This window comes from Megascapheus bottae, chromosome 33 (genome assembly GCF_031878675.1).
Source record: "Megascapheus bottae isolate mThoBot1 chromosome 33, mThoBot2.hap1, whole genome shotgun sequence".
NCBI lineage: Eukaryota > Metazoa > Chordata > Mammalia > Rodentia > Geomyidae > Megascapheus > Megascapheus bottae.
This window is the reverse complement of record NC_143541.1, coordinates 9,384,491-9,397,266: the sequence shown is the minus strand read 5'-3', so window position 1 is coordinate 9,397,266 and position 12,776 is coordinate 9,384,491. Positions and strand designations below refer to the sequence as shown.

The window sequence follows — 12,776 nt, the reverse complement described above, 5'->3', positions numbered from 1 at the left end:
TCAGACTCAAGCATAGACATGCCAATTAGATATGCAGCAAGTTTCTTCACCTGAGGGGTCCAGCCTCCAATCACATAAAGTTTATTATTCACTGTCACCACAGCATGGCACGCTAGTTGTAATGGCAGGGGAGATACTCTCTTCCAGTTGTCCTGCTCTACAGAGTACTTATCCACACAGTTGGTAATCAGGTACTGGTTTTTTATTTTCATCTGTCCTCCGACAACATAGAGGTCATTCTGAATACTGCCCAGAGCATAGAGTTCCCGAAATTCAGTTGTGCATAATTTTTCCCAAAACTGGTTTCCTCGATCGTGATACCTGTAAGTTAAGAGAGAAAGAACACAGGATTAGCGTTAATGTGAAAACAACTCACCAAAGAAACATATTTAGGTTTCTCTTCCAACTAAAACCAGTAAGATCTGTCTTTTTTTCTTGTCTTTTTTTGGTCGGTTGTGGGACTTGAACTCTGGGCCTGGGCGCTGTCCCTGAGCTCTTCAGCCCAAGGGTACCACCTCTTGAGCCACAACACCACTTCTGGTTTTCTGGTGGTTCATTGAAGATAAGGGTCTCATGGATTTCTAGTGCCTGGGCTGGCTTTTAGCTGTGATCCTCACATCCTAGCCTCCTGAGTAGCTAGGATTGCTGGCATAAGTCACTGCACCCAGCAAGATCTGTCTAAATCAAGAGCAGAGGCATTTTACATAAGGTATTGCTCATTTCACATTTTTAGGAGCTGGTGGACAAAATATAAAATGTTGAAAATGATTAATGACATCAACTTTAAGCACTTTTAGGAAAGACACAAAATTATAGATTATCTAAGAACTGTCATTATTTCATAATTCTGAAGAAAATCAGAATTTTAACTAATCTTTTATCTTACCACGAAAGAATCAATAAAAAAGAAAACACAAGACAAAACTGTCTTACTCCATGGAAATCAAGTATGACTTTAAAATAAAGTTTTAAAAGTCATGGTTTGAGGGCAGAGGACCTAAAAAGATTCCACTTTAGGTTTTCTCACTGGGAAAGCTAAAGGAGACAGAAAATTTTAAGGATTGTTGCAGTTTTAACTGGCTTAAAACTGGGTCATGAAAATTGTATAACAATACATGTGTTGCTATCTCTTGGGCACTGAACATCTATTTTCATCTGTGCATGTTAATCGTGGCCACTGCTTTCATGAGTAGTCACATTGGCAAGGGAGCTGTCTTGAGAGAAAGGAGCCCCGAGCAGACCAAGGGTCTCCTGACACTGGAGGTGTGGGCAGGTTGCAGTCACTAGCATGCTGCATGGCTGTGGGAAGAGCAATCTCTTCTTCATGCTTTGTTCCTCTGTACTCCAGGCTGGCTCTGCACTTGTGATCCATCTATTACCCTCCCAAAGACTTATCACAGAGGTAGGCCAGCATGCTTGGCTGGTAACAACTTTTTCCATGACTTGATAATCTAAAATATGTGGACTAAATGTTCCCCTGAAATCGAGAAAATATGCCTGGAATTAAAAATAAAACCACAAAATACTAGTAAAATACCACAAAAGGGTGCTATTTAGAACACAAGAATGAAAGACTTACATATTTATTTTTTGCCAGTCCTGGGGCTTGAACTCAGGGCCTGGGCACTGTCCCTGAGCTTCTTTCGTGCAAGGCTAGCACTCTACCACTTTCTGTTTATGTGGCACTGAAGAATCAAACTCAGGGCTTCATGCATGCCAGGCAAGCACTCTACCACTAAGTCACATTCCCAGCAATGGGACTTATGTGCTTTGCGGAATTCGATTTTAGAGTAATGTCTTACAGATAATACATAACAAGTGTTTCCTCACTTGTTCTGACCCTTACATTCCTCAGAGAGAACACTTGGCACTTGGCTTCAGGCCTGCTAGGAAAGCTGGATGGGGTGATTTTCCCTTGAACACACAGCTTGCTTGTCAGGGCGGACTGTAGAGGCTTAGCAAGCCTTACGATGGCTTTCTTCTATGTACTTTAAGTCAGGAAGGCAAGTCCTTTGAATCACAGGAATTGTTTTTACTATTTTTAACTGTATGGATTTGAGGAGAAGAAAGATTAAATAGCTGTACGGGGCTAGGGAGGTAAGTTAGTGGAATAATATGTAACGAGTTCTAAAAAACAGGTTTTGGTTTTCTGTGGCAAAGTTTAAGGAAACAAGGCTTGGATTGAAATATATCCCACCAAAATTGAGAAATACATGTTTTCTGGGTGAGTTCCTATTTAACTTTTGTAATAATACTTAGAACTAAAATGGGGAAAGAAAATGCCCAGAAAAAAAAACAGCTATAAAACTTACTAAGAAAAATGGATAGAGATATAGTTAAGTCTGGTGGTACATATCTGTAATCTTATACCTAGGAGTCAGAGGCAGGAGGATCAAGTTCAAGGTCTTACAGCGAGACCATCTCAAAAAATACATGTCTTATCAGCTACATGGGAGGTATACATAGGAGAATTATGGATAAAAACACAAGACACTGTTTTAAAAAATGAGAAAAAAGGGTTCGAGTGCTTGTTCAGTGTCTACCAAGCAGGAGATCCTTAGTCCAAACCTCAGGGCCGCCAAAAAGTTAAAAGCATTATACAGTAATTTAAAAATGTGGGCTGTAATCCTAGCTCAGGAGGCTGAGATCTGAGGGACGGTTCAAAGCCAGCCTCCGCATTAAAGAATGTGAGATTCTTATCTCCAGTTAATCACTAGAAAATGGGAAGTGAGGCTGTGGCTCCAGGTGGAGGGCTGTAGCCTAGAGCTGAAGAGCTCAGGAACAGCACTCAGGCCCAGACTCCAAGGTTCATGACCAATAAACAACAACAAAAAAAGTGGATTACTTCATCACAACTGCTGTATTTTAGTTATGCCTTTAGGAGCCTTCAGGGTAGTTTTCATTATATGTCATTTAAAATGTAACCACCCTATCAACAGTATTTTCTTCTACTGTTACTATTGTCAAAACAGGGCTTTAAAAAATTGTGGAGAGATACAAACCTATAGATTTCCACATTCTTATTCTTTTGTCTAGAGAGCCTGGCCGCACTTGCTTCTCCAGCCACAATAACAGTGTTATTTTCCATGACAACACCAGTGCACACAGTTCCTAAACCACCCCCATACTTGGGGGAAGAGATGAAATAGGTCTTTCGTGACACAGGGTCGAAACAAAAACTGGCATCCCCGTAGCTCCTATGTCGTGATCTGATTCCCGAAGAGTTGTTGCCAATGCAAAGGAGAAGATTGGTGGTTTCCATGCCATAGCGAAGATTCAGGGCATGCTGAGGTGTCTTGATAGCTTTGAATGCATTTTGGATGATGTCAATACAACCTGCATCACACAGAAGCATTGTGTTCCTTTTCAGGGCTTGTCTTAAGAAAGAAGGATTTATAAGTTCTAGCCTCACTTGCTTCAAGAGAGCAAGATGCTCTGTGCGCAATTCCTGGTTCTGGTTAACCCATCTCAGAACCAAGTCCAGGATGCTCTCCTCCCTGGATATGTTCAGATCATCCGATTTAATAAGTGTCAGAAACTGGTGCACTTCAATGTCTAGTATTTCTTCATGTAAGCTCACTTCGGCAAAGTGCTGGTTTAAGTACTTCTTTGACTGGTCAGACAAATCTTCAGCTCCAATCTGATTTGCGAAGTAATAGATTCCTACACAGTTGGAGGCATCCATGTGGTCCATCATATATTTTTGACATACACTGAATACTTCTTCCATCTGCATAAAATAGGCAGCCATAGCGACTGTCTGCACATTGGTGTCATTGATTTCTAAAGCAGCACTGTACATGTAATGCAGTATCACGGACACACTTTCGGCTGTGAAGTCATGGAGCATGACTTCCCTCTGTGTGCATTCAAGCAGCCCACAGGTGAACATAGCTTTGAAGTAGGGACTAAACGCAGCCAGAACCAGTCTGTGGCAAGGAAATTTCTCCTCTTCTGCTACGAGGACCACATCAATCATTTCTGCAAATTCTTTCATGTGCTGAATTCTAGTTAGTAAATTCAAGCTATGCTCGCATTTTTCCTTTCCCTCCATGATGCTCTCCAGTTTCTAAGCCAATCTTCTTTAAGTTTAGCTTGACTCCTGAAGAGCTATTTGCATTTCTAATTACTCACAAATAAACAGATGCCATGAAACAGTCCTGAGGGTAAGAAAAGAAAGCAGTTTTTCTATGAAAAAAGTGCCATAATTGAAATATACAGTATTACTACTATGAAGTATTTATTAAATATTCATCCCAAGCAGAATATAAAATTAATTTTTTTTGGCCAGTCCTGGGATTTGAAATCAGGGCCGGGGAGCTGTCCTTGAGCTTTCCCAAGGCTAGCGTTCTACCGCTTGGGCCACAGCACCACTTCTGCCATTTTCTATGTATGTGGTACTGAGGAATCGAACCCAGGGCTTCATGAATGCTAAGCAAGCCCTCTACCACTAAGCCACCTTTCCAGCCTGACTACTATTTTTTTTAATCTGAAAATGACTTCTGTATGTAAACTGCAGATTCCTAACTGCACTACAATGGCTTTTCTCATCTGCGGGGGTGGGGGGGTCCCTGACTCCCTCTCACCTCACGTACCACCTAGTAGCAGACATTGCTCTAGAACGGGAAATCTCATCTTCTCTGTCAATGTGAACAAAGAAAAAACATCCTAAGATGGACACACTTTACAATTCCATGTCTACTGCACAGGGCTGGCTGCAGGCAGAATATACAGGACATCTGTATAATAAGAATGAAGGTAATAGTCACTGCCTCCAGAATATACACCCAGATGGCCAACTCACAAAATCACAAGCAGGACCAGGAGGCCATCAATCCCCTGAAGTGGGATGACCAGAGGGTCCACTGAAACTGCACTCAAGCTTTGCTATGGGTCAAATCATTCTAACTAGTTGGTAACACCCATTTCCCTTTTATTCAGTGTTGAAAACACACAAGCAGGATGTCTGCTGATCTGAGAAATGTGTGATCTGTGTGAAACTTAATCACCCTCACTTAAGGTACCACATAGAAGCCTTCCTGTTTTTCTCTCCTTTCCTTGCTCAGCTCTATTTTGTTCTCTATTTCACAGTGGCTGAGACTGAATTACATCTGGCTTTCCAAAGCACTAGTCTAATTAAAAGTGCCTTTAAGCTACTGGAGTCATCTTTGCCTTCCCTGGGGCAGTGCAAAAGCTGGTTTCAAGGAAGTTAATTAGCTGCTTTGATTTAAAGGACATTTTCAGAGTCACAAACTCTCTTTCGAGGGGAGGGTCTCCAGGCTCTGCTGCCTTTTCTTGTTCTTACTTGGCTGTACAGTTGCATGTAGTAAGAATAATTATCAATGGCAGGAGAGTTAGTACCTGGATTAAGAAAGGAGAGGCAGTAATTCCAATAATAAGAACCCCCAAACTTGTCAGCTATATAAGGCAGAAAAGTTCTCACTTTCTGTAACTGTGAGAAAAGAATTAGAAATCTCATGGGAGCCAGGCATGGTGGCTTATATCTGTAATCCTAGCTACTCAGGAGGCTCAGATCTGAGGATCACAGTTCAAAGCCAGCCCAGGCACTAAAGACTGAGACTCTTATCTCTAGTTAACCACTAGAAAACTGGAAGTGGCACTATGGCTCCAGGGGTAGGGCAATACCCTTGAGCTGAAGAGCTCAGGGACAATGCCCATAGTTCAAGCCCCATCAACGACAAAAATAAATAAATAAAAAAAGAAATCTCATGGGAAAGGATAGTTTTGTATGTGTGTTAAATTAACAGATGTTATGCATGACAGAAATATCTAATTGTAGAATAGCAACTGTAAGACCTAAGAAACACTGCTGAATTAGAATCACTAGTTTGTGGAATTAGAATCACTAGTTAGTCTAAGAAGCTGCCTAGTTCATGGAGCAACAAAACCCACTCTGCTGGATTTGCTGGCCATGAAGGTGCAGCCTTATTTCAGTAAAGCCTAAAACTATCTTAGAAAGGACTTGTTGGTTATGAGTCAATTTTTGCTTTGTTTATACTTTTGGGGAGAATTCTACTATGTGCAATTAAGAGGTCATCATATTTCTCAACTTCTCTGACTAGCTCAAATCTTATAGTCTTTACACAAAACCATGCTTTGTACACGATATCTGCTACATGGAGCCCTGAAAAGAACATGAGCCTTTCTTCCAGTTCTGACAACCCAATTTGGGGCTTCACAAGTTAGGCAAACCCTACTACTGAATGATAACTCTAACCCAGAAAATACACATTGCGAGGAAATATTTTAGAATGCTTATTATTCCACTTGTTCTGATGTAAGGATCCCTCAAAAAGTACCAAGGTCATCACGCCAGAAGACCATGGGATCTGCTAGATTCACAGCAGTCATTTCAGGTCACTTCCCATAATGCTCGTCTTGGCAGTGTCAGGAGAACTCAGATGCTGATGACTGCAACCTTCTCATTTTATATCTTATGGTAAACCAAACAGTTTTTGAGAGACATTTTGGCAAAAAGGCTCTAATAAAGGCACAGTCAAAAGTAGTTTCAAGATGGTAGACTGAAAGACTTGGTTAGCTATGTGGTTTTCTTTCTAGAGAGGCTTTTGGCTTGGTGTGGCAGTGGTCGTACGGTAGTGGGGGTGTGGCAGTGGAAGTGGGGGTGTGTGGTGGGGTAGTGTGGGGAGTGGTAGTGGTTGTGTGGTGGTGGGGGTTGGTAGTAGTGGTGGTGTCATTGTGGTGTGTTGGTGGGGGTGTGGAGGTGGGGGTGTGGTAGTGGTGGTTGTGTGGTGGTGTGGTGTGGCAGGAGGGCAGCTCCCACTCCCATCACCTTGATGGCTGGCTCAGGCCTCTGGCTCCATGATTGGGACACCCGGCTGTGACAGAGGTGAGAGGGTAGACACTGCTACAGAGAGGTTCCTATCAGCCTACAAGACAGCAAATCATGAAAGGACTGCAGACCAGCCACAGTAATGGAATTTGAGACAGGGTTTATAGCTGTGTCTTTCAGCTTTGAGATGGTTTTAGCTGGTTTGAGTTAGGATTGTTGAGGTGCATAATCAAGAATCTTTACTAGGCCCAGAGTGTGGCCTAGTGGTAGAGTGCTCGCCTAGCATGCACGAAGCCCTGGGTTTCATTCCTTGGTACCTCGTACACAGAAAAGGTTGGAAGTGGTGCTGTGGCGCAAGTGGTTGAGCGCTATGCTTGAGAAAGCTCAATGACAGAGCCTGAGCCCTGAGTTCAGTCCCCAGGACTGGAAAAAATAAATCTTTACTTTCATGTAGGTAGGTGGTATATGCAGAAATATTGAAAAAGGCTGCCTAAACGAGTTCTAGTGATATATAGTATGTCCTTGTAAGTCTTCTTTTGTTATCCTACTGTGATCAAGAACAGCATGAAGAACTCTTCTTTTTTTTTTATATTCTTTTTTTTTTTTTTGCCAGTCCTGGGCGTAAGCTCAGGGCCTGAGCGCTGTCCTTGGATTTTTTTCTCTCAAGGATAGAACTCTACCACTTGAGCCTCAGCACCACTTCTGGCTTTTTCTAAGTATGTGGTACCAAGGAATCGAACCCGAGTCTTTGTGCATGCTAGGCAAGCACTTTAACCACTAGGCCAAACTCCCGGCCCCTGAAGAACTCTTCTTAACTTCATTTTTCCTTGACAAAGAAAAGCATCAATTACTTCATTATTCTCTGCTACTTCTGATGAAATGGCCAAAACTTCCTTTACAGGTGAAGGAACTGAGTTATGAGCCTAGTTCCACCTAGCTCGTGTCTGCACTTTTACCCACTCACTCCAGTGCAAGGGTCAGCAAACAAGGGCCTGAAAGTAAATATTTAGGCATTTTAGGCCAGATGGTTTCTATCACAACTACTCAGCTTTGCTATTATTATAGCACAAAACAGCCACAAACAAAACATAAACAAATGAACATGACTATATTCCAAAAAAGATATGTGAACTCACATATTTTCACATACCCTATTTTCACTGTCACAAAATACTCTTTTGTTGTTGTTGTTGTTGGTTGTGAGACTTGAAAACTGGGCCTAGGCGTTGTCCCTAAGCTCTTCTGCTTAAGGCTACCACCCTACCCCTTGAGCCACTTCTTGTTTTCTGGTGGTTAATTGGGGATAAGAGGCTCACTGATTTACGTGCCTGGGGCTGGTTTTGAACCTCAATCCTCAGATCTCAGCCTTCTGAGAAGCTAGGATTACAGGCGTGAGCCACTGCACCCAGCTCACAAAATACTCTTGATTTTCAAAAGTTACTTAATGATGAGACCCATTCTTAGCTAATGGGCTGTATGAAAACAAGTGATAGGTTGCTGACTACTGCTCTAATGTTATAAATAAACCCATGCTCCAAACTGTGAGTATGACAACATCCTGTCAGGGTGACTAGTCTCCATTTCTCTTAAGTGCAGCTCAAAAATATTCAGGTACCTAAGGTTATGGACATGTTCTTGGAAATATAAACATAACTACATAGACATAAAAATCTATGATTAATATGTATATATGACATCCAAACCTTCAGCTTAATTTTAATTATGTTCTAAAACCTAAGTGCCAGTGATTGTATACAGAGATTCCCTTCTTGAATATTTGTTTGTTAAACATGACATTTGAAATATGATGTAAAAATCAATGCTAATAAATTATTTTATAAAAAAAATTTGAGACACTGATCCTGTTTTAAAAAGATCCTCTAGTTTTCAGATATGAAACTATTTCCTGGATAAATACTGTCCCTGGATGTATTTCTCTGCCTCAAACTGGCTTCAAAAAACAAAAACTAGAACTTTCTCAAAAACTGAAACAAATATTCTAAAGAAACATTTCCTTTGCTTTTTGAAAATGGACATACAAGTTTGTTAAGTATCCCTTCCTTCCAACTGCCTAAAAAACAATTTTAACTGGTATGGATTAAATGCATTTACAGATGGGAATCCCGAAAAATGCCTGTAAAGTTAAATTAGCCACTATATTCACAGCATTGTCTTTTGTACAGATAGAGTGCACAGAAGATACTGATGTGGTAGATGGTGTCTTTGAAGGGAGAAACTCTGGATTTGAATCCTGAGTTGACTGCTAACTTGCTGTAATCTTTAAAATTATTCAACCTTTCTAATCTTTGTTCCTCCATCCTCAATGAGGATACAGTACATAAGGTAGCTCATCTTTGTCACTCAAGTGTTCAACAAATGTGCTTTATGATTACAATGAGTGTCGCTCAAAGGTTGGGGACAGGGATGTGGAGTTGGGTTTGCATTACTGAGTCCTGATTTAGATTCTAGCTCTGGTGTCTAATAATAAGAACAAGTTTCTCAGCCTATTAAGTCTAGTTTTCTCAGGTGAGATTTCTCTCGAGATTTCTGTAAGAATAGCTGGGGGAACTGAATAAGGTCATTCATCTACAACATATGATTTGTTTAGTGAAACTTACTTGGTAAGCTAATGGAGGATATACCTTACACACACATCTTTCACACAGAACAATTATTTGGTTACCTATATGAAACAGACATGGCTGATAAATGAAGAGCTGATGGCAACTTTTTCTCATAATGCAGGCAGAGAGTGCATTCTCCTGTCATTAGCAAAACAAAAGTATAAATGTTCTCAGTGATATCAATGGGAAGTTATTCTCTGCTCCAATTTATAGAAGACTGAACTGGAGCATTCATAACAATAGTACCCACAATAATGAAGAAAAATGAGTAGCAAAGATAAATATAAACCACAAGAATAAGGCCTAATTATTTTGTGAATGCAAAATGCAGTAATATCCATGGCCATTTTAGTTTTGAGAAATGGACCCCTACAAATTTAATGTGGAGAAAAAATTTCAGTTTCTTCAAACTATTAGTGTTTTGTTTATATAATGCTTGATTTTTTTACATGATCAAGTACAGTTGCTACTTTTTTTTCTGAATAGTTGATACGTGCCTTCTTTTCCTAGAAAGCTCTCCATGTTTTGGAGAAGTTAAACTAATTTAAATTTATAGTAGTGTTTAAAACAACAAAAATTTGGAAATAAATTCAGCCATTAATGGTATGTTGAATATTGATAAAACAGAAAAAAATTAATGAGATCTAGATATGTCACAAACATGTGTGAAAAAGATTAGGATACATGCTGCATACCATTAATGTATTTTAAAAATGCTAAACATTATTATTTTTTTGTCAGTTCTGGTCTTGAACTCAGGGCCTGGGCACTGTCCATGAGTTTTCTCAAGGCTAGTGCTCTACCACTTGAGCCACAACACCACTTCCAGTCTTTTCTATGTACGTGGTACTAAGGAATCGAATCCAGGGGTTCATGCATGCTAATCAAGCATGCTACCACTAGGCAAAACTCCCTGTCCCTCATTATTGTAGTTTCTCATGGAGTAAACCCAGACCACATAGTAAACAATTATTGAGTCTGATAAAGGTTACTATGGGACTAATAAGGCACTATTCTGTAAATTTAAAATTAAGATTTATTTATTTTTTGCCAGTCCTGGGGCTTGAACTCAGGGCCTGAGCACCATCCCTGAACTTCACTTTTGCTCAAGGCTAGCTAGCACTCTACACTTAAGCTGCAGTACCACTTCTGGCTTTTTCTGTGTATGTGGTACTGAGCAATCAAATCCAGGGCTTTGTGCATGCTAGGTAAGCCCTTTAGCACTGAGCCACATTCCTAGTCAAAAATTATTTATTTTTTAAGGACTCATTCAATTGTGGTGCAACATAAAGAAATGAAGGGCAATTATAAACACCACGTTCAAGAGGGGTAGAAGAAAGCATAAGTAAGGGGAAAAGGTGACATATTGAATTGTAATGTTTACTATCCCTATCTGCATGGTGGGTACACAAACATGCTTTATTCTTTTATATGTGTTTTTGCATATCTTAAATATTACATAAAACAAGTTGAAAATAAAAGGTTGTTTAATGTTAGTCAATCAGAGCATTTGAACACTTAACCTGCAATCCCTATTTGTGCATTATCTATAAATTTTATTAAGTAGAAAAATAATAGCTATATTATGAGGTGTGTGTGTTTTTTTTTTTTTTTGGTCAGTTGTGGGGCTTGAACTCTGGGCCTGGGCACTGTCCCTGATCTCTTCAGCTCAAGGCTAGCACTCTACCACTTGAGCCATAGTACCACTTTTGGTTTTCTGGTGGTTAATTAGAGATAAGAGTTGGTTTTCTGGTGGTTAATTAAGAGATAAGAGCTGGTTTCTGGTGGTTAATTAGAGATAAGACTGTAATCCTAGCTACTCAGTAGGCTGAGATCTGAGGATCAAGGTTCAAAGCTAGCCAAGGCATAAAAGGACCACAGACTCATATCTCCAATTGCTCTAGAAAACAGAAAGTGGGACTTGACTCAAGAATAGGGTGGTAGCCTTGAGCAGAAGAGCACAGGGACAGCGACCAGGCCAAGTTCAAGCCCCATGATCCACCAAAAAAAAAAAAAAGTCTCACAAACTGTCCAGGCTGGCTTTGAAGTGTGATCCTCAGATTTTGATTGCCTGGGTAGCTAGGTCACAATGTGATCCACTGGCACTCAGTTATGAGTTTTCTTTTTAACATGTCAAACTGTAGGCATTCAATAAATGAATGACTAGCAAGCACAAAGATTTAAAATTCCCATCCAGTCTGAATGAGAATTGCTTTGAAACTGTGGTCATATCCCTCTTTCTTCCTTTATTTCCCTGGCACTAACCTGTGTAATGAGAAAAATTTTACTAAATTCTTGAATTGTATATATTTTTCCCACAAAAATGTTCAGGACAGTATGTTGAGTGGGTTGTAATTGTGATAGTTGGTTAATATCAAGGCCTTGATGTTTATCAATGGAAAAACTGAAGAGAAATAACAGGAATAGGCCATTAACGCCACAAAATTTGCTTAAAACTCCCTAAAACCAGGGGACATAGTCACAAACTTGTAATCTAGGGCTAAAACAAAAAAGGCATAACAAACAAATATTTTAGTTAGCAAACTAAAGAATACTGATATAATGTTAACATTATATGTTAATGCATGTTATGTTATTATATGCTAATATATACATTAATGTTAGGATATATTAGTATTAGTATTAATATATATTAGCTATAAATGTTAATTATAATATATACTATACAACGTGTTATAATAATATAATATCCTAGAACAGAAGTTTAAAGCAAATTTCCTTTTTGGTTTGGGGTGGTGTGGCAAATTGGAGATTGCAATGTACAAATTATTACCCCACATGTAGTAAAACTATCATGGTCCTATCTTCACATCACTCATTCAAGCACCATGATTCCTTACAACTGGTAACCTCTCACCTTTTCCTTCCTCTTCTCCTAACTTTACTTCCCTATACTTTTTAATCTTTTAGTGGGACTGATGTGCTAACAATTCTAATGCATAAATTCAGTTTTCTTGATCAGAAATATCCTCCTGTCCACCTGAGAAAAGTGTAGCTGGCTCTTCAAAATTCAGCTTAGATATCACTCTCACAGTGAAGCCACCTTTTGCTTTCTGGCTGCTGGACTTTGTGATATATGCTTGCTTCGTTGTCATCATCATTTACTTAAATGTATGCCTCCCGCCTCTTTCTTTCAAAGATGAACATATTGAGCATAAGGGGCTTTTCTTAATGACTGATTTATTCAAGGAAATTAATGCTTTAGCTTTTTTTTCTTTTTTTTGCCAGTCCTGGGCTTGGGCTCAGGGCCTGTCTCAAGGCTAGAGCTCTACCACTTGAGCCACGTTTGGCTTTTTACTATGTATGTGGTACCGAGGAAT

The 12,776-nt window shown here is 39.7% G+C and overlaps 1 protein-coding gene across 1 annotated transcript in view; it reads right to left on the bottom strand.

Moving 5' to 3' along the window:
- Positions 1-9,573, bottom strand: part of Kbtbd12 (kelch repeat and BTB domain containing 12) — a 37,340-nt gene extending 27,767 nt beyond the window's left edge. The window contains exons 1-3 of the mRNA XM_090323937.1: positions 9,495-9,573; positions 3,003-4,160; positions 51-321 (exon numbers count right to left, since the gene is read on the bottom strand). Of these exons, the coding sequence (XP_090180063.1) occupies positions 51-321; positions 3,003-4,054 (1,323 nt within the window). The 5' untranslated portion in view covers positions 4,055-4,160; positions 9,495-9,573. The remainder of the gene's footprint in view (positions 1-50; positions 322-3,002; positions 4,161-9,494) is intronic.
- Positions 9,574-12,776: the final 3,203 nt, after the last annotated feature.